Source organism: Protopterus annectens, chromosome 3.part0, assembly GCF_019279795.1.
Source record: "Protopterus annectens isolate FY-2018-M chromosome 3.part0, PAN1.0, whole genome shotgun sequence".
NCBI classification, from domain to species: domain Eukaryota; kingdom Metazoa; phylum Chordata; order Ceratodontiformes; family Protopteridae; genus Protopterus; species Protopterus annectens.
In genome coordinates this window covers 946731073-946753475 of record NC_056731.1, presented here as the reverse complement: position 1 = coordinate 946753475, position 22403 = coordinate 946731073, and the positions used below count along the sequence as shown (strand labels likewise).

The following is a 22403-nucleotide window of genomic DNA, read 5'->3' as shown; positions in this document are numbered from 1 at the left end:
TTCCCCCACCTATCTAGTGCTCTGGTGTCCCTTTCAGAGGGTACAGGATTTTTAGCCATAGAAGCCTAAGCCCCTTTGGGACCCTGGGAGATTGTCTCTGGGTCAGCAACAGGGCTTTTATAAAGGAATTTGTGTGAGTCAGGCACTCTATAGTATCTATCTAGTTTGGCTGGAGCAGGAGGCAGAGAATCTGGATTTACACTAGATTCTAAGAAAACATCATCCACAATGTCTAAAACTGGGGGGGATAGCAAGTGGTCTGTGCTGAGGGAATAAAAGAAACTCTCGGAGCCTTTTCTTTGAGTCGGAGTAGTCCTGACCTTCCCAGTGGAAATGTTCCCTCATGGTATGTAAGGTTTCCTCAAAGGAATAGTCTTCAGGGGGAGAAGCTGAGGGAATGGAATCTTCAGCATCGGAATCTTCATAAGGGGGAAAGGAGTAATCCTGTTCCTCAGAGGAGCCTGAGGAAATAGACACTTGATCAGAGGAGGCATAATCCTCCTCTTGTCTAGGCCTTTTGTCGGGGGGGGGGGGTAAAGAAATCAAATCTTCAGCCATTTTAAGCATCTGTTTCTTAGGCATGAGGCCTTGAGCTGGAGACTGAGGTGCAGTCTTTTTTGGTTTTAGAGGAGTCTTAAGCTTAGCATAAGATTTTATGGTGAGAGTAGTCGGTCTGAAGACACCTTCTGAAACCGAAGGTGTTTCTACAGCGCCGGTTTCTCCTTCTGCAATGTCGTCGGTAAATGGCTGCGTCGGTCTAGAATTCTCTGCTAGAGAATCCGAAGCGGTCTGGGGTTCCAATTCTGCGGTAGCCAGGGGCTGCGTAGGCGCCTCACTGAAAACCGGAGAACCGGCGACTGGCCCATCCGAGGCCTCGGAGTCTGGCTTGGATCTAGGCTGCCTGTCTTTATCTTTGCGTTTTTTATGCACGGCGGTAGTCGGTTGCTCCAACAGCATAGTATAATTAAATTTCCTACCGAAGTAGTGTAATGCGAAATCAAAGCGTCGCTTTCTAGTTCGCTTATTGAACCTAGCACAAAACCGACAACTAGTGACGTCGTGGTCTGGGCCTAGGCAAGGTATACAATAAGAATGAAAGTCCTTATGAGGTATTTGCTTCCCACAAGAAATGCAATTGTTAACTTTTTCTGACATAGGACTGAGGCAAAAAAAGGTTCCCCAATGGGGTACTTGGCTTTGAAGACTTCGGACTGAAACTCGATTCGAAAATCTCAGGTGTCGGCCGACCGGCACTTGCGAACTGCTTCTGCTTCGGGCACCGCGCGTTAAGAAAGACTGAAGAAAATGGTGTTGGATGCCTCTTATATACCCCTGGCGCACTGACGTCAGGGAAGAAGAGACAGCAACCGACGCCAGACCAAGACTTTGGAATTCGGGCCGACTGCGGGACCGCCTGACGGCGGGACAACCCAAGTGTGATGACTGCAGCAGGGTAACACGATGAACATCTGGGTAGGCCCAATTGGGGAGGGTTGGGAGAGAGAAGCTCTATGCAGTCATGGTTTCTCTGTTTGGGGAAGCTTCCCCTTCTGGTCTCCAGTCATTTCTTTTTGTACCCAGTCCTTTTCACCCTTTGTCTACTTAACTCATTCCTTGACTGCGATAGTATGACCCTGACATAATTCCTATCATACCATGACACTGGCAGCGATAAAGCTGTTTCACCATCTACACAGTCTTCCTCCTTTCCTCCAGCCTTTTAAACAACTTAGCAATAGGAGTTACAAAGAGCAGATCCTTACCAAGGGGTGCAGTAAGGGGCTGCACTATGGCACCCTCGGTCAGAGGTTAGTGCCTCAGCCAGGCATGCCTCTTACTCACTGATGCCATAGCTACAGCCCTGGATATTGTGTCCATGGCATCACAGCCACACTTGATAGAATGTTTTGCCACCCAAGAGCCTGTGTGGTCCAATACTTTTGCTCTCTAATCTACATCAGATTCCACTCCAGTTTTCTCCCTCATCTTGTCAAAGACAGCAACCTGAGACTTAGTCATGTGTGTTGGACTCTTAATGATTTTGAATGACAGCGTCGCAGCCATGCACACCATCCTCCCTAATCAGTCCAGCACTTTGCTTTCCCTGCTCCTGAGAAGAATACAGGAAGCAAGAATCAACTTAGACCATTCTTTTGATCCATAGACACCACTGCTGGATCTCCACAGCGTTCTATAAAGGAATTTGTGGGAATCCTTAACCTTGTAAAACATATCAGGATTTTTTAGAGGCAGGAAACTAGGTATCAGATTCTTTGCAGGCAGCCAAAACGACATCATTTAAGGTTTCAAGACTGGAGAAAATGATACAGGTTGGGGCGCATTCAGATCTAGTAAACCAAAATACCACTTCTGGTCATCTGATACCTCTTTGGCTTCCATATGAAGTGGTCATTTATTCTGCAAAGAGTGTATCCAAAGACATTTCTTGGCAAAATGGGGTAGTGGTCCTCCTTTTTAAAAATGGGGAAAGGCTGTATCCCAACTACAGCAGTATTATACTTTTCAGTTTCCATAGAAAGCATGTGCTTGCTTGATGGAAGATGTCACTTAGTCATGACTCTCATTCAGAAGAAGCAATAGGGAATCTGTCTGGGTAGTACAGAGATACTGGAGGGGGGGCATATGAGTTTGCCAATACTCTCCACATGTGTTTTGTCATCTTGCAGAAGTCATATAATTCTGCATCCCAAAATGCCTTTTGCAAAGTGCTAGGGCAGTGAAGGATCAGAAAAACACTGTTCTATGCCAGTTCGTCCCCAGTACTTGAGGAGTAAGACTTGCATTTGCTTTCTCCGTGTTAAGTCAAATATATCTGAGGTAGGTGAGAGACTTCCATCTTATTTCCCCTCATGTCTGTGATTTTTCATGGACAAAACATGAAGGTGCAACCACAGTTTGGACTGTATCCAGTCCAGGGATGTAAGGGTCACATCTCTGCTTTCCTATTGGCCTCAAATGACTGATCTCCAGCATGCACTGATGCAATTCACTGCTCAATATGAAATGGATGAAATGAAAATCAGTACCCCCAAAAATATACAGCATGGATTTCTCTCTCTCAAAAAAAAAATAAATAAATAAAACATTTATTACTCTCTGCAGGTGAGGGGGAAACAGCTTCCCCAGCTGATGAAGTTTACAAATTCCTGGTGTTATGTTCACAACTGAGGGCAGAAAGAACTGGATGACGACCAGCTGATGGGTGCAGTGAAGGGTAGGCACTAAACCAGACTGTGGTGGTGGAGTCCTAAGACAAAACTCTCAATTTACCAGTCTATGTCTCAAGCCTTACTTATGGTTATTACCTTTGGGTAATGACTGAAAGGATGACATTGAGGATAGGAATGAGATTCCTCTATAGGATAACCTAACCCATTCTCCATGACAAAGTGACAAGCTGGCAAACTGGAAGAATCTCCGATTACAGTTACTCCTTCTCTTTGTTGAAACAACTCAACTTAGGTGGTCTGAGTACCATGCAAGGATAAACCTTGGGTGCCTGTCAAGGGAAGTAAAGCATGCATGAGCTACTGGTTTACTGGGAGTATGCTACCCGGAAGATCCAAAACACAAAGAAATGATATAATTTCTCCTAGCTGACAATGCTTGGGAATCACATGTGATGACATGGAGACTAAAGAACAAAGGACAGAAAAATCTGGTCTACCCTGCTAAACCTGCTACCACTGCAACCATTAACAAAACAAGAAGTATAGGGCATGGGTAGAGATTTACCCTCAGTCTCAAGAAAAGACAATGAGAGCAGCAATGGCTTAAACCTATGGTGAATATTTTACAGGTGTGTGCGAAGATGAAGCTATTTACAAATGTGAGTTCAAGGCTCAGATGAAAGCATTTTTTTTCACTTTATTGATGATGTCTTATGAACGAGTATTTTGCGGACTATATACACAAGGATCTAGTGCAGTATTTAAATCTGTGAAAGAAGACAGACATTCACAGGATAGGAAGGAGGAAGCATTACAGTAGAGGAAAACAACTTTAGCAAGGCATTGGTTATACAATACAATGCAGGTAGTACCAAGGTTAAGTGAATTAATTGAAGAAAATTGGAAAGTACTTTTAAACACTGAAGAAATATAACAAGGCCGAAATATGTATATCCACAGCTAGTGGGGTTTGGCTTTATTGGCCTGAAACTGTCCATTAAAACAACAAAAAAAAAGTCATGGGCATTCAGAATCGCCAATTAGCTGAAACACCTGATGTTCATAAGGATCATTTGCATATATCCCATGTGCCTCTGATAAAAGAGGTTTGGGAGGTCATGTAGTGGTAGTTCTAGCTTTGCTGGAGTTTTCATTTTGTTTTTACTAAAATGGGAACTGTGAAAATAAGGGACTCCAACACCTAGCCAACCGCTCATTCTGCCCTTTGTTTTATGTAGGGAAGACTGAAAGGGCACTTAGGAAAAGGATATACAAACATACATATGACATCTATAAGGAAATATGAATAACACATTATTTAAAATAGTTCCACATGCGAGTGTTTTGAAAAGTTTTTATTTGGTATACTACAGATTGTGACCCCAGATCCTGCAGGTGGAGTGTGGGAAAACACACTGGAACATAAAGAACTATCATGGCAAATAAAACTGGTTGCCACCACACATCCAGAGTTGAAGGACAACAAGTCTATACTTCCCGTTCTTAAACTGCAAGCAGCTAAGCTATATGATTGTTATTAGTTGCTAGTTTACTTTTTGCAATTTTGTTACATTTTGTAATTTGGACTTAACTATTTCAGTTTTACAGGGTAAAGGTTTAATTTTTTGATTGACTTAAAATAATTGGTTACCAAATAAAAAAATTATTAGCCATCTATTTTATGATTGAATAAATCGGGGTGTATTTACCTTTAAGTGAGACAGCATCAGAGACTCTATCCTTATATACGTGACTGTTTTTAATTAATTAATTAATTTCGGATGAAGTTCCAAATATGTAAGGAATGAAAGCGCTTAACTGATAGTTGTCACTTCATTTTTTGGATTGGTGTTTTTGCTGAATTATTGGTCGATACATTAACTGTTTTTTATGAACTTTGGCTGTCTTCTTTCGCAACCTATGAAACAGGAGTGCTAGCGTGCTGTGTATGGATGGTTACTTTTTTTTCAGCACATACGCTACTTGTTTTTTGTGTTTTCAGTATTTAAATTTAAAAAGAAGTTATGTACTTACCATAACATTCCATGTTTGTAGTCCATCTCGCCTACATTCTTGCTGGATGGGTTTGGAGCCAATTCTCGGCTATGACTCGGCCAATACTAAAGCTTGAGAGCCTTTACTAGCTCAAGGCTAACCCCTATCCCATGGTGCCTCACGGCAATTCCCCAGATCTTGTCTGCAAGAAAGTAAATAGGTACATAATAGTCAGTAAACTATCAATAACTATGCACATACAAAACAGAACTCTCTGTATTACTATCCATGCCAGGTGGACGAACAACTACAACTAGTTCAGACAGCATAATGGATAGTCCACCAGTTCCTCCAGGAAACAGGAAGGGGGGAAGGAGGGTGGGACGCAAGAATGTAGGCGAGATGGACTACAAAACAAGGAACCTTATGGTAAGTACATAACTTCTTTATGTTGTGTAGTCTTATCTCGCCGTAATTCTTGCTGGATGGGACAGGGTCCCTAGCACCTTTCTCCCGGGTGGCTCAAGCGAAGAGACTCTTCAGCACAGTGGACCCAAAGGATGACCTGTCCTGGAAGGCTAAATCCAATTTGTAATGAGTGACAACAGTATGAGGTCTTGCCCAAGTAGCTGCTGCACAAATGGTATAAATTGGGAGTTTATGAAGTTAATACTGCTCTGGTTGAATGGCTTTTTACTTTGGCTGGTAATTGTTTGCCAGCAGCTTTGTAAGCAAATGAAATGCAGTCTGAAAGCCATTTAGACAAAGTGACCTTAAAAGCAGGCAAGCCTTTATTTTTGTCTGAAAAGAAAACAAACAATTGGTCTGATTTTCGAAATTCTTTAGTCCTGTGCATGTAAAACCTGAGAATTCTGTGGACATCCAATTGGTGTAGTTCTGACTTAGTATGATTTGGGAAGAAAACTGGTAGTTCGATAGTTGTGTTGAGATTATGCACTGAACATACCTTAGGAAGAAAGCAAGGAGTAGTTCTAAGTGAGACTCTATCCTTGTGGAAAACAATGTAAGGAGGTCGAATGGTGAGGGCTTGCAATTCTGAAACTCTCCTAGCAGATGTTACAGCCACTAAGAACAATGTCTTCCAAGACAAGAATTTCAGATCCGATGAAGAAGAGGGTTCAAAAGGAGGAGAAATTAAAGATCTAAGAACTAGGTTTAGGTCCCAGGGCTCCCGTGGTTGCCTGATTGGATGTCTGAGTACGAGGACTCCTTTCAAAAAGGTTTTGCGTAAAGAGTGGGATATGCTTGGATTTCCTATGTAGCCAAAATGATAATTAGAGATGGCAGCTAACTGAACTCTAATAGTAGCAGCTGCAGCTCCTTCAAGAAAAACGGATGCCAGGCCAGGAAGAACAAGACAGACTCTACAGGAGCTGAGTAGGGATCTATGCCTTGGTTAGCTGCCCAAATGGAGAACCTTTTCCATTTACTGGAATATAATTTCCTGTTGGAAAGTTTGTGTGAAGAAATCAGAATGTGTTTGACTGTAGGGGAAAGGGAAACACACTTGGCTATTCATGGAACTGGAGCAGCCATGCTGTCAATTTCAGGGTTTAGATAGTAGGATGGAACTGCCCTAACTGATGAATCAGGAGGTCTGGAGATGGTTCCAGAATCCATGGTTCCTCCAAGAGATAGGGCCACAGGAAGGGGAATCAGACTTGGCGAGGCCAGTAAGGAGCAATGAGGATCAGGGTACTCTTCAACAGTTTTGCTTTCTGAATCACTTTTGGTATGAGAGGAAAGGGTGGAAATGCATAAAGGAGTCTCGGAGGCCAATTGTGGACCACAGCATCCCTGGGTGACATCCCCGAATGGGGAATTAGGGCAAAATAGCTGCTGCATTTGGTGTTCATGTACATGGCGAATAGGTCGCAAAAAGGCTGGCCCCATTTGCGAAAAATCTCTCCGCGACTTCTGAATTCAGGGACCACTTGTGAGGCATCAGAATTGCTTGACTGACTTTGTCTATCACATTGGACTTCCCCGGGATGTGCATTGCTACCAAAAAGCGTTCAGTGTCCGTTGCTACCAGAAAGCGTTGAGTGTCCATCGCCCACTTCCATACTCTTAAAACCTCTCGACAAAGTAGGTAAGATTTGGTTCCCCCCTTGCTTGTTTATGTACCACACTACAGACATGTTTGTCTGACTGAATTGCAATTGCCCCAGTGGGAATAGAACTGTGAAGTGCTTGCAACGCATATAGCACCACTCTCAACTCCAGAATATTTATGCGCAAGTGGTTCTCGTGATCCTGCCAAATACCATGGACCGTCATTCCCAGATAATGCCCTCCCACCCTATCTGGGAGGCGTCCGTGGTCAAGACTGCATTCTGTTGAGGGGGAGCAAGTGGGTAACCTAGATGAAGTTAATCCGTATGTGACCACCATGTTAGATCCTTCTTGCAGGAGTTTGTGATGAGTATTTGGTGAGAAAGGGGGAGATCCTGCATTGACCACTGGGCAAATAGTAGCCACTGAAGTATTCTCATGTGCAGATTGGCTAGGGGAACTAAGAGAATGATGGAAGCCATAGCCCCTAGGACCTGAAGGACTATCCTGGCCTGTACTTTGTCTTTCTTCAGCAAGGAACTGACTTGGTTGTGCAACGATTCTATCCTTTCTGGTGTCAGTTTTGCTGTCATGATGGTTGAATCTATTTCTGAGCCTAAGAATACAATGCGCTGCGATGGAGATAAGGCTGATTTTTTTAGGTTTATTGTAATGCCTCTGGCGCACAAGGATAGAGTCTCGTCCCTGGTTCTGATTAACTGGTGCTTGGTGGTAGCAGTGAGGAGTTAGTCGTCTAGGTACGGAAACACCTGCAATCCTTGACATCTCAGGTGAGTCGTTACCACTGCCATGCATTTAGTGAACACTCTGGGGGCTGTAGTGAGGGCAAAGGGCAGTGTTCAAAACTGAAAATGACTGGCTCCCAGCCAAAAGCGTGGATGTCTTCTGGAGCGCCTGTCCATTTTGATGTGGTAGTACACGTCCTGAAGATCTACTGAGCACATCCAATTGTCTTTCCCGATAAGGGAAATATTGACTGCAGAGTGATCATACGGAACTTCGATTTCTTTACAGACTTGCTTAGTTTGCTGAGATCTAGACTTGATCTCCACAGTCCCCTGTCTTTTTTGGAACTAAAAAGAATCGTAAGTTCCGGATCCTATTTGCTCCGTGGGGACTTCTTGGATGACTTTTTCAGAGCAACGTTATGAGCTCTGATGTTGCACGGTCTAACTGAATGGGTGGCATGTTTGGTAGAGACTGGTTTACCGGGGGATTGGAAACAAAGGGACTAAGGTAACCTCTGGAAATTATGATTTATACCCAACGATCTTGAGAAATATGTAGCCAGGCGCTTGGGTACAATGAAAGACAACTCCCGACTGCCTCCAGAGACTAACAGTCAGGCAATCCCTCAGGGGTAATGGAAGGGACAATCAGAGAAAGTATCTCTATCTCCCTGATGTTGTGGACCTCCTCTGCCTCGAGGGCAGCGTCTTCCATTGTGTCGTCTCCTCTGTCTTTAGGGAAGGACTGATCTTGTGCCTGAGGGAAACCTTTTTTGGATTTACAGAACCACATTTTCCTTCCTGTTTGACCCATGGGATAGGGTCTAGAAGGAAGGGAGAAACGGACTCCGAAAGCAGATAAGGTCTTCCCTTCCTGCTTGAACCATCAAAGGGGACATTGGTAAAGGAAGACTTGAAGGATTCTGTGAAGTTACATAGACACATCCAAGAATGTCTCCTAAGAGAAATTCCTGCTGCGGCTGCCCTACTCACTCTGTCAGCTGCACAGGAAATCAGCCTCATGAAGGAGTTAGCTATAGATGTAAGGGTGGAGAGCTGCGCAGACACCTTGTCCGTGGATCCCGAAGCTACTGAACCCTGAAGGGTGTCTCCCAACTCATTCAAGAGATCCCTTTGAAGTCTAGTAAAATGGGACAGATAATTCAGCAATCGTAAGGTAAATGCCACTGAAGAGAAGGTACGTTTTCCATACCTATCCATCGTCCTGGACTCTTTATTAGGAAGATAGATATTAGAAGAGGTCTCGGACAACTCCTTTTTTGTGGCCGCTGCTACCACCATAGCATCCACAGGAAGTCTCGTAGAAAGAAAGGACTTATCTTCTGGATCAGTCATAAATTTGTTTGGCCTCCTCGGGCCTGGCTCCACTGTGTCCAGGGAAGTCCAGGCTTTCCGGGATAGGACCCCCCCAAGAGCTGGTTATAATGTGGTGTCACCCAGCAGGAGGTGGAAGGTCGGGAACCAAAGGCCTCAAGGTACACCGATTCATCCTCAGTAGAGAGTTAGAGGTCTTCCAATCCACCCCTCTGTCTAAGGATTTCAAGGATATCAGCAAAAGAGACATCCTCAGAGGGGGCTCTAGGGAACCCTTCTGACTCATCCAAAACAGTGACTGATGTGACAGACTGAGGTGAGTCAATGTGCTTCCTCTTACAAAGTCTCTTCCGAGGGAGCTCTCCAGTGAGATAATCTGGGGAGGTCTCAGAAGAGGGGACACCTCCAATGGGGGCTGCTTGAGTCTCTGGTTCCCTAGGCTGAGGGGGTGGCAGGGGAGAAGAGGTTGCTGCCGGCTGCTGGTGGGACATCGGGTCCAAAGACAGGGCTTTGGCACTGGACAAAGCTTTCTCTATTGCTTCAAAGGCCTTTCCACCCTGGTCCGAAGACGACCTCTGCTCCGAGGAGATGGAAGGTCGGCTCCGAGCAGGAGGGACAGGTTCCGAAACAGATGTGGGAACTGAGCTCAGCCGAGCCAAAGCACCGAGAGGGAGGGTTGGGTCCGAAGAAAAAACGGGGTGACTATCCCTCTCAGAGTCGACCCGAGAGCATTAGCTCCCAGATCCCTCGTCTCCAGACTGAGATGATGAGGATAGAGTTATCAGTTCCGAGGAAGCAGGAAGAATTCTCGGAACCGAAGGATCCAATAAAGAAGGACCCGAACTGTTCGACTCAGAGCAAGCAGTCAGAGGAGGAGCAGTAGTCTGGAAATGGGATGGCTCCGAAGCCTTTGGGTCTGGAAGAGCTAACTTTTCAGCCAGAGCAATCTCTTCACCACCCGCTCAATATCCTCATCTGAAAGTGTCCTGGAGGAATGGATGGAGACAGAAGGAGATCTCCTCCTTTCTAAAATAGGAGACCTCGAAGTTGGTGAAATAGGGTCGATAACTGGTGAGTGTCTCGATACCGAAAGTTGCCTCGGCACTGAAGAAACCGACAGCACCGAGACAGAAGAAGTGGAATCGAAGTCAGAACTCCTTGGCTCCATCGCTTTAGACTTTTTAGATGGCTCGGACGTTGGAACCGAAGAATTTCTCTTCACAGTTTTGGGAGCTGTCTGACCAAGTTCCAGCTGTTCCTGGAAGAAACTAGTCATAAGACTCCTATCAATTTATGTTTTCTCTCATTAAAAACCCTAGTACTGAAGGCATGACAAAAAGTACAGGGCGCTTGTAAATGAGCCTCTCCCAGACACTACACACAGCTAGTGTGACTGTCAGTCAATGACATTTTTTGTAAACACTTGTCACACTTTTTGAAGCCAGAAGGGTGGTGTTCCTTATGTTCTCTTTCTTTGTCTTTGGACATGCTGACAAGAAAACAAGGCTAACAATTACAAAAATAACAATACTAAACTATAATCAACAGCAAAGTTATGAAGAGAAGAAAGTTGTTTTTAAAAAGGGAAGACGGACTAGCACTCAGGGAGGAAAGGCCCACTAATTTAAATGGGCAACTACGTCCCTCTAACTAAAATGGTCCGTACAATCCTAAAAAAGTGGAATGGGTAATAAAGCACTCAACAACAATCACACAGGTAATAGATAACTTTTATAAAAATAAGAAAATAGACGAGAAATAAGATTTATCTAAAAATCTTCTACTTAGCCAATGAGCCAGTAAGGAGACAACCTCGAAGTTTTGTGGCAAACGAGATCTGGGGAACTGCCGTGAGGCACCATGGGATAGGGGTTAGCCTCGAGCCAGTTTCGAGCTTATCAGCAGAATCAGAGCAGAGAATCAGCTCAGAAACCCATCCAGCAAGAATTTCGGCAAGATAGGACTACATAAAATCTACTACTATAGAAACACTGCTGCTAGTTCACATAATTTGTACAACTTATTTAGACGATTTTTTTATATAAAAGTGACAACTATAAAATGGTCAATTATCCTTAACACTAAGCAGTGAGCCAAACATGGTTATAAAACTGGAAAAAAACAGCTTTGATAATCTATTAGTAAACTTTATTGAGACACTAAAATAAATTATAAGAGCTTTTGTCTACTAAACTGATTTCAGCGCTGTAGACTTCATCAGATACCGATACAGATATACTTCTTCTTTACAGAACAGAGCTTAGATCAGGCTTAAGTTCATTTACTACAGTTGTTCAAAAAGGAGCTTACCGTTAGCCTAAACTGCAAACTAGCTGCCAGTAAAATCTAAGGAGAGGTATCAGAGTATGGGTAGGATAAGGTGGGTGTAGGAAAATAATTAGGTTAAATAAAATTGCTGGAGAAAAATAAGGTGCCTACATTTGAAATAAAAAGATTTAAGATGATTAGAAAGTATGGTGAAAGGGGACTGAGCACCTTCACATTGGGATTGGGCTGGGCTTACTCAGATCTACAGGCAGAGAAAGACTTACACTGGCAAGTGACGTATGTGGGGGTTGGTTTCTCATAAGGATATTGTAGGTTAGTGCAAGGATGGCACTAAGTGAGCTAATACATGTCCCAAACATGATTGCCTGCACCTCTCCGTCAAAGGGTCTACAGTACAAAAGTGAAAGCAACTGTGGAAAGTAGCATATTTTTAAATCAATGGATACAGATCATAATGCAGAAAGAAACTGCAAATTTAATATGCATTCTATGCTTCTGGGTTTGTTTTCTTTCTTGTTAGCTAGCTTGTATTCCCCCAACATTTCAGCCACTGCCACTTCTCCACTCTGCCCCCCCACCAGACACAATCTTAATGCAACGTAGATATCCAAATAATTAGGATGCATTATCTGGTCTTCCTGTTTGGGGTGGCACAACGGATAGCATTATCACTTCAGAGCATGAGGTTCTTCTGGAGTGCCTTCTGTGTGCAGTCTGCATGTCCTCCCTGTATGTGTGTGTGGGTTTTCTCTGGGAGCTCCGGTTTCCTCCCACACTCCAAAGACAGGCAATAGGTGGATTGGATATTCTAAATTGGCCATAAAAGTAAGTGAGTGAGTGAGTGAGTGAGTGTGTGTGGTATGAAAGAACAACAGTGGCAGGGCTAGCCAACCGGTGGTGTGAACCTTGGCTCTAAAAGACACTGCTGAAGTGATACCATGTGCAAAAATAGGAGAAAAGAATATGGATGAATGGTTCTGATGTCCCTGCTAGTCCATCACAGCAAGAGGTTATGAACGCTGGGTGAGCAGATGGAACAGTTACTTCTTCCAGAATAAAGAAAGTTACACCTAGAATTTATACACGAAAGCAGACTACAAAACCAGTATACAGTATTGTGTTGACCACAACTGTACAGTACCAGCAACTCAAAAGCAGCTACCAAAAACAACTTTTTAAGATAAATAAGTAGGGAGGAACCAGTCTTTCACTGAGAAGACCAGGCAGGTGCACTGCAGTAATAGATATTTGTTATATGTATCATCCAATTTTCTTTACACACTAAGACTACAATTCAGCCTCCCTCCAACTTTAGCTGAACAATGACTTTATTATAAATCAAGCCTTACCCCAGAAATGCTTAATTACCAGTAGAATATCTGCTGCTATTATATACTTACAATGTATGTTACTATTAAATTTCACAAGCAGATATTACTGTGTTGCATTTATATTGCACCACTTCAAAATGCAAGGAAACAGCTGTAATACACTGCCATGTGTTCTAGATTCCATACCGTTATTGTTCCTTTCCCCGCAGGCTTCTTATTCTTCAGCATCAGTGGTCTGGTCACTTTCTTGCTAGAGACAATCTAATGGAAAAAAATAACAACTATCAGAATTAGAGTATTTTGTTTCTTCAGTTCTATGGAAACAAGTACATATTTTGACAAAACAGTGAAACACAGCAACTGAAAATGCAAAAATATAACTCACCAAAACTCTAGACCTAAACCAATGGCTGGGATTCACAGACAAGAGCTCAGAACAACTTTATTGTATTTTATTATTTAGTTGGATATTGGTATCATTTTTGTCACAGAAGTTGATTTAAGTTCCTTTGAATTCTTCGCTACTGACTTTGTGCAATTTTTTCCTTTGCAATATTTTATTAATTTATAGCTGAATATGGATTCCTTAAATGAGTATGCAATTAACGATTTGCTAATGCACAAGTATCTTGTACAGTATAATAAATGCTATGCATATTTAAAGGTAACAGCTGATAACACTGGTGGATCTTTGTTCCTTGTGACAAAAGTTGGATGATTTGTTTACCACTGTTAGAAGCAAATCTCGACTTGATGATTGCACATGTGCAACTGGCATGGCTTGGAGAACTGTTGTATCATATATTAATGACTGGACTGATGAACTAAGCAATGTTAGGCATAGAACAAACAGAACAGATTTAGGAAATGATGCATCTATTTTCTGTAAAGAACATTCAACCGCTATGAAACATGATGATGCTCCTGAGAACTACGGAATTGTGGATGCAAGTACTCAGCAACCTGAGGATCCAGTTTGTTTAGAAGGAAACAAAAAAGAAAGAAAGTAAGTTCTCAACAAATAACAAGGAAGAAAAAGAAACTGACTAATGACTTTAAAAGAAAGAGAATACGTAGTAAAAAGGATTCTGCTTTGTTATGTAACACAACGGTGACAGGGAATGAAGATATCTGTCTATCAGAAAACCTTCAGTCTACTGAAAAAGGCATCACCTTTCCAATGGAAAAGGTAGGAAAAAAGAGGCAAGGAGCAGGTAAAAAGGAAGAAATCAAAACTAAACGTGGAAGGATTGAAGAACGTTATTGTAAGAAAAAAAAGAGAGAAAGACAGATGTTGACTACATAACTCAAGCTGTGGATTTACAATCCTAGCTGGATGAGAATTTAATACGCACTGAAAACAGTGGAATTAATAAAACTAATAGTGATGAAGATCTATCCTTCTTAACAATTGATAGAACAGAAATGACTGCATTAGAAGCTGAAGATTCTTCAGAGATGGTCAGCAAAGATATTCTTGTAACTGAAGATTCAGTTATTAGAGGAACTGATACTTCTATCTGCAGAGATGATAATGAACAATGAGTAGTGTTATGCTTGCCAGGAGCAAAAAATAAAAGATGTGAAACAAGCCTTGGAATGCCTTAATGTAAGGAAATATGGATCTGTTTTTACTCATGTTGGTACAAATGATGTCACCGACAAAGATTCTCTGACCATTAGTCGGGAACTGACAGCCCTCCTAGATCATATAGCTTGTACTGGTGTTAGGACATATTTTTCACAAACCACATATAGAAAGGACAGTCAGGTCACTGTGAATGAAAAGATTTTTTTGATAAACACCTACATGGAAAAATGTCCCATTTTAAAAAATGGAAATGTGTAGAGCTCCCAGCCTTCTTTTGGGCACACGTGTTCAGACAGGATGGTGTGCATTTGTCTAGATCAGGGAAGAGAATTTTTGCAGCAGATATTTTGCAATATTTGACAAATACTTGCCAGGATTTTTGCCAGGTCAAAAATGTAACAGTTCACAGATAGCAACATTTAATGCATCTCTGGATGGTTGTTAATGCTATTAGCATTAATAATAAAGTTTTTTTTATTACAAGTTTGCAACTGATGTTGTTATTGTTTGTGAAACATGGTTAAAGAACAATACTCTCTGAATAATTTCTTTACTAACGTTGTTGAATCAATATTATTCCAGTCTGTTTCTGGTAAATTTAAGTCCCCAGCTAGTGTTATTCTTCCCTCCTGTGTTTCATGTAGGAAATGTATGACTTCCTCTAGGTCATCTGCACTTGACTTTAGTGGTCTATGGTGTTATGATAGGGGATTAAAGATAGCTATGAGACCTGTGAATATTACATGTTCAGTGATAACACCAATACTATAGACTGTGTAACTGTGACAATAAAGACAACCCTGGGACATATAACAATTGTTGGAGTGTATAGACCACTAAAGTCAAGTGCAGATGACCTAGAGGAAGTCATACATTTCCTACATGAAACACAGGAGGGAAGAATAACATTAGCTGGGGACTTAAATTTACCAGAAACAGACTGGAATAATATTGATTCAACAACGTTAGTAAAGAAACTATTCAGAGAGTATATTCAGGAACAACAAATGCTTCAGACTGTAAAAAAAAAAACTACCAGGGGACGGACTATACTGTTTGTGTTCCCAAAGAAATTACTGTAATGTCAAGTTTTACCACCATTGATATGCAGTGATCATGTGGTTATTAAGGTTAATTTGTTGCTAGATAATTCTGCCAAATTGAAATCTAAGCCAATGCACCGAAGGTTAATTACAGACTATAGGGAAGCAACACAGTTACTATATAAAACTAACTGGAGTGAGATGTTCACTGGAAAAAAATGCAGATGGAATGTGAAAAGTTTTGAAAGAGGAATTGTTTGAGTGCAAAAAGTAAAAAAAAATGTTTAACAATCTAGGCATGCAACATCAGGGGGGGATATATTTCCATAAGAACAAGTTATCTTATTAAGTTGAGAGACAAAAAATATAAGAAATGGAAGAGAGGTCGAACTACAACTTTGAAAACTGAAATAAACAAGCTGGACAAACAGATTAAGCATAGTGTTAGACAAGATCAAGAAAAAATTGAAGAAAATTTATATAAAGATATTGAGCATAACAGGAAACCTTTTTATAGATACACAAGATGTGGAAGGAGTCAAGATACACAAATTGATAAACTGTGTGCAGATTCTAAAATTTGTTCTCAGACAACAGATTACAGATATATTTATAAACTTTTGCAAACCAGTTTGGCTCCACAAAAGGGATGGTAAGTTGTCCTAGTGACATCCAGGTAACCCCAGATACTGGAATCAAATTAGATTATATTGAAAAAGAACTGTGCAAACTGGATCCAAAAAAAGTGCAGGGAGGAGACGGAATAAGTAACAATGACCTGAGAACACTTCAGCAAGACTTACACTACCATTATATCTATTATTCACTAGGTCATATAAATATGGGGAGATTCCTCAAGATTGGAGACATGCACTTATTAAACCTGTCTTTAAGGGAAAGGGGAGTAGGACAAACTCAGAATCATATAGACCCTTAAGTCTACTTTCATGTTGTGGAAAAATAATGGAGAAGGTAATACTGGATAAATTATTGTCAGAACTGGATAGGTTGGGGCTTGAAACCATAAATCAGCATACATATGTTGAAAACAGATCTATTACCACCTGTAACATGACGTTCTATAACAATATAACAGCTATGGATGAAAAATTGTGCTATGATGTGATTTACATAGATTTAACTTCAGCATATGACAGGGTCATACACAAAACGCTGATCAATAAATTAGTGCAACTAGGTATTGATGTACTGTTGATAAGATGGATAGCTGCATGGCTTACAAATAAGACATGGCAAGTATCACACACCAACTGGACAGGTGAAATCCTTGGTTACAGTCAAGGTGTCCCACAGGGCTCTGTTCTAGGCCCTTACTTGTTTAGACTGTATCTTTCAGACCTTACTTTTTCATCTGAGGTGTTCTACAGTCTATATGCTGACAATCTAAAGTTGGCTAAACTGATTACAAGTGTTACAGATAAGGCATATCTACAAAGTAATTTGACTAAATTGACCACTTGGGCACAAGAGAATAATATGTTGATAAACACATCAAAAACTAATCATATGAGATTTGGGAGACAAACTGAAAGGTGAATATATAATGGTTCTCTGACAGAGTAGTTGATGCTTGGAACAGACTACCAAATTACATTAAAGCAAGTACTAGTTTAGATATTTATAAGAACAGTCTGGACATTTATTATGGGAACAAGTGTTTTGGTATATTGGCAAGTTAGAAGGGCATTAATGCCCATGCTTGAAACATTTGTTTGTATGTATGTATGTAAGAGCTGTATACATGTGCAAATCTCTAAAATGATAACTAGCCTATAACACAATGTGGCCTAAGGCTAATTACATATTTAGAAGGGTTAAGCACAGTTCGAGCATGCAAAGGTAAGGACTGCAGAGTAAATCAGAGGTGCCACATTATAGGAAGAACAACATTAGGCTGGCTTAGAGGACGAGAAGCTCTACAGATGGGCACATGACTAGCATGGCAGATGTCATAGTCAAGGAATGCTAGTGTGACACAGTTCACACATGTACTAAAGAGCCACAAAGTTACTACTCAAGGCTGTCCAGCTAGCCCAATGAGGGACAACACAGAAAAATTCAACTCTGGTTCATCATACAAATGGAGTGAAAGAGAAATGAAAGCAGGAAACTAGAGAACAGCAAACAGAGGAAAGCACAAAAGGGAAACCATAAGGTATGACAGGTTAGGGGGGGGGCAATTTTCTTTGTGGGACAGACTGTCCCATTTTCAATATATGAAGAAGGATGGATGTGGATGGTAGCAAGAAATGGTTGTGGAAATGACAGATTGAGAACAGAGGTAGTGGCTTAGACAAAAACATAAAATGCAGACAAACACAGGTGCAGTATATACACAAAGGGTGGGGACAACAGTTGACTGTCGGGGACAGACAGAGGGAGGATAGTTGGTGATGGGGAGAGTTATGGGCATGATACAAGCACTGGTGGCCGAAGGTTGGGGTCTATGGTAGAAGGCATGCATCCTACTATCAACCTCTATAAGTGAGGCCAGGAGATAAGAGACCATGTAGGACACTGTCTAAAAAAAGTTTACATCGTCTCATGCAAAGTGTTCATGGAGATCCCCAGTGAGCCTTCTAGGTTACCTTTAACAACTTGACCTCCATTCTCCTGCTGAGAGGCAAATCTGGTACCCAGTGGTGATCTGCTTTACAGGCACCAGTAAGCACAGATTAAGGTAAATGCTACCACTTCACAAATTTGACCACAACTGTACCTACAGCTATATGAGAAAAACAGAACACATTTGTACAGTGCCACACATGTTACACACATCCCACTGCTGAGAGTCACCCAGCATCCTGGGACATTGTGCCACATTGAACTCTCACTCCTTGACTGCTGTGAAAGAAAAAAAGAAAGTACGCATGCCTCAGTACACAAGTATAATGGATAAATGAAGAGGAAGAAATTAAAAAAAAGCAAGCCTGTCTTTCTCTTTCCTCAAAACCTCTGCCACCCACTGCTGAAGCAGGGCAGTCAGGTGTCTCTACAGGTCACTGTACAATTGTGGGCACTATTCAATGCAACAAGTGATGTCAGTGGCATCACTCATTCTAGCAAGCTTGTGCCATGTATTTACCTTACACAAGGAGGTCATCATACCTCCTCACCAGGCTCTCAGCAAAGTTCTTGTGCAGGAGAAACAAGAACATTTTGCTGTCCCTGGCATACTATTCTGGAGCACTACAGACCACAGTGTCTGAAGAAGCCATGTCCACTCACACTGGTTCACCTGAAGAGCAAAACGGCAGCCTGTATGCACAGATGCACATTCAGATATGACAGCCAAGTGCGCTTCCAGGCATTTCTGTAGTTACCTCTTACTGCTCCTCTAGGATTCAAATATTACTTGTTCATATTTCCATTAATAACTCCAAAACCATGCTAAATACAAGGCATTGGAATATTTTCTCTTGAAGCATACATAACGGCAATTACAAATGCTTTGATATTTGACTTCTGTCAATGAGAATTTGTTAGAATTGTAAGGTGATAATGTCATTTTTTAAAGGGTCAAGCCATACCCACTGGGAGTTAATGGTACACACTCATAAGAGCTGTACTGTGCACTATAGCACTTCAGAAGAGTGATACCAAACAACTGCAGCCCAATGCTGCTGTGCCATGAGTCCACACCTGCAACGTGCATACTGTAAACAAGACTCTCTTAGAGCCACGCCAAGCACAGCTAATGACAGTTAGGGGGGTAGAGCATTGTGTTCCACCAGCCCTTCAGAGATGGTGAAGCTAAACTCACCGTCAGATCTGAAAAGCTCAACACTTCACAATCACTCTGTGGAACTGAATATAAAAATATTGAAGAAAGAAGATCCACCTGGTAAGATACTCCAGTACTGCAATCAACATCTGTGGTGGATTACAGTAACAAGGAGACTGATGCCTGGTATGTGTGAGAGGGAACTCAGCACAATAACAGGCATGGTCATGTTCAGATATGGCAGTGGGCCATCCAGTGGACATTAGTCACCTACAGAAGGACAGGACACAAAGAGGCATAATAATCCCCACAAAAAGGGGTAGGCATGGCAATATGGTATAAAGGGGGTTAACAGGGTGTGTAATATAGTACATGTGGCCAACAGGTAGAAGTATGAATGGTGGCAAGAAGTCTACTTCAGCTCAAGTATAATATACAGGGGGAATTCAGCAAAGCAGTTCTCAAGCCTGCAGCTGCAGAACTGGTGGAAGGGAGCCCGCGGCCATAGGCAGATAACTTCCACAACCTACCAGTCTCACCACTGATTGATATGTGCAACCCACAGGTATACAAAGCACATTATGGGCTCACAATAGACTTAAAGCTAGAAAAGTTCACCACTCAGGAAACAGAGGTATTAATGCAAACCCCCCACGCACACGCACGCACACACAGACAGCATACACAACCTGGGCAAAAGTAGGGTGGGCAAGATATATCGGGACCAGGTGTGACACAGAGTGCTGCAGGACATGAATGCTGCAGTTAGACATAATAGAGCTAATGCACCATGTGTGGCAAAGGGTAAATCGATACAATGTTCTGTGCAAAGGATAAGTCATAGGACTTTGCCAAGAATATATCCATATGTCTCATTAAAGCATCCATAGTGGATGGACTATGACTTATCCTTTGCAATGAGACATATGTTAGTTGCTCTCTGGTGTGTATCCATAGTCCATGGTGGTAGAAGGGTCTAGACATGAGGTGGCTTGGCATATATCAACCTTACTCACACTACACAAGTTGCTGCTGAAACACCTTCACTGTCAGTCATGACTACACAGAGTGCCACTCCTGGCCATTAGTGGTCTCATGTATATTTGTGCTGGCACTCCTCAAAATCAACATCGGATACTCTTAAACAAGATGCTCACAAATGGTCCCACAGTTTCTACCCCCTTCAATATTTCCTATGTGCACACTTAGTACCTGCCATGCCTGCTTCTGGCTGCGGTCTATTCATGGACAACAAATCTCCACAGGGTCTTGACAAGGGACACCTCATCAGAGTACATGCTCTCAATCCTTATTTCAAAGCCTTTTTTATCATGGACTCCCCATCACACCCTAAGCCTGCAAGCTACCACAGTGGACATCACTAATGTTCATGGCAGGTCAGCTCAACTCCACCACAGAAGGCTGTGATCCCTGACTAACCACAGCCTGAAAGCACAGTAAATGGTTACTGAACTCAACTCCTTCGACTCTACCCCATAAAACATCGTTGCTGTCTCCTCGCCACCACCATCACCACCAATGCAAGTGATCATGACTATGTCCTACTCAACCCCTAACCTGCTTGGGTGATGTTAAGTCTGATAAACTTCATGGCCATTCCATGCACTGCCTTGGATAGCTCAAGTGTGACAATGTATGCATCATTTTATTCTCTATTGTCTGTGTCAAGGTCCATAGTTGTGGACCATTCACCAACCTTTTGCCAGTCACCTGCCTCTATCTTGCATGCAAAATCACTGCTGCCTGTTTATCCCCAACCTCTGGAGCCTGATCTTCAACTACTGGTCCTACTGCTATGCTGAGAACTGCTGGGATGTTTCTTTACTGCGGTAGCCATTTCCACAGTGCCATATTATGCCAAATGGCACACATGATAAAGATCCTGTTGCAGGTCTTTGGTGCATATTACTGTACCCGACCTGATGTCTCAAGAATGTGGAAGCATCCCTACACTTGTTCAAACATGCACTCCATGACATTAATGCTTTTTCATGGGCTGTACTGTAAGCCATCCATGATCTGGGGTTGTAGACTGTGTCATCATCCACATCTCTGTGGCATAAATGACAATACCTGCCGCACAAAGTAGTCACACCATTATATGTAGCCTGCTCCTTGCTGGCATGGTATGTATACTCCCCTGTGTAACCCGGATATGCATGCAAATAACTCCTCTTGCATGAACATTTGGTATAGGTTCGATGTGTACCACATGTAGAACATGGGAACTGCCACAGTGGAGCACAAAAGCATTACATATGATGCCCTGAGCATTACACACTACCTAGCATTTGAAGATGGAGAAGCCCTTCCTACTGATGTACCTTAGTCTCTGTGGACTAAATAGGGTCTGGACTGCAATGTGTGTGTAATCTGTGGCTCAAAGAGCCTCAGGGAAATGGGCTATGCTCTAAACTGCCTAAAATGTGGTGGTTCTCTCCTCTGTAACCCTAGAGAACTAGATATGCTGCTCCACATGCTTGCAGCATGATGATGAAGAAATGGAGAAAGGTAATCATGACTGATGCTATGATATAATGTGCCCCATGCAGGTCAGAGAAACGTTCCTGTAGTTTACACGGTTAACGATAATCATATCTCTGTCAAATGGGATGGTCAGTCCACCTCACACTTTAAATTCTGTCTGTGGACAACAAAGTTCACTATGTCATGTTTGGTTTCCTTGTCCACAAGGTAGCAGTCCACAATCTGCTGGTCCATGAGGAGATGAAACGTAAGGCACTGATGGTATCCTTCTGCTGCAGCACTAATGGCTGTTACCCAACAAATGTTGTTATGCAGTACCTGTTGCTACTCCTATCAAATCCATTTTCCTGTGCATTAAAGATGTCTGCTGTTTGAAAGATGCTTGTGCTCTGGCAAAATGCATCTGTTTTATACATTTCTAAGTTGCAACTGCCATGTCTGGAGGTCATCATTTGTGTACTGCATATGACTCCCAAAAGAAGTGCTCCATGGAAAGGGCAATAACCAACAAAAGACACAAGACTATCAAAGGATCAAAGGCACCAATTTA

At 42.1% G+C, this 22403-nt stretch overlaps 1 protein-coding gene across 1 annotated transcript in view; it reads right to left on the bottom strand.

Annotated features, from left to right (window-relative positions):
* LOC122796643 (copine-3-like) overlaps positions 1-22403 on the bottom strand; it is a 1386610-nt gene that overhangs the window by 953794 nt on the left and 410413 nt on the right. Inside the window, exon 4 of the mRNA XM_044065280.1 lies at positions 13153-13227. Within this exon, the coding sequence (XP_043921215.1) occupies positions 13153-13227 (75 nt within the window). The remainder of the gene's footprint in view (positions 1-13152; positions 13228-22403) is intronic.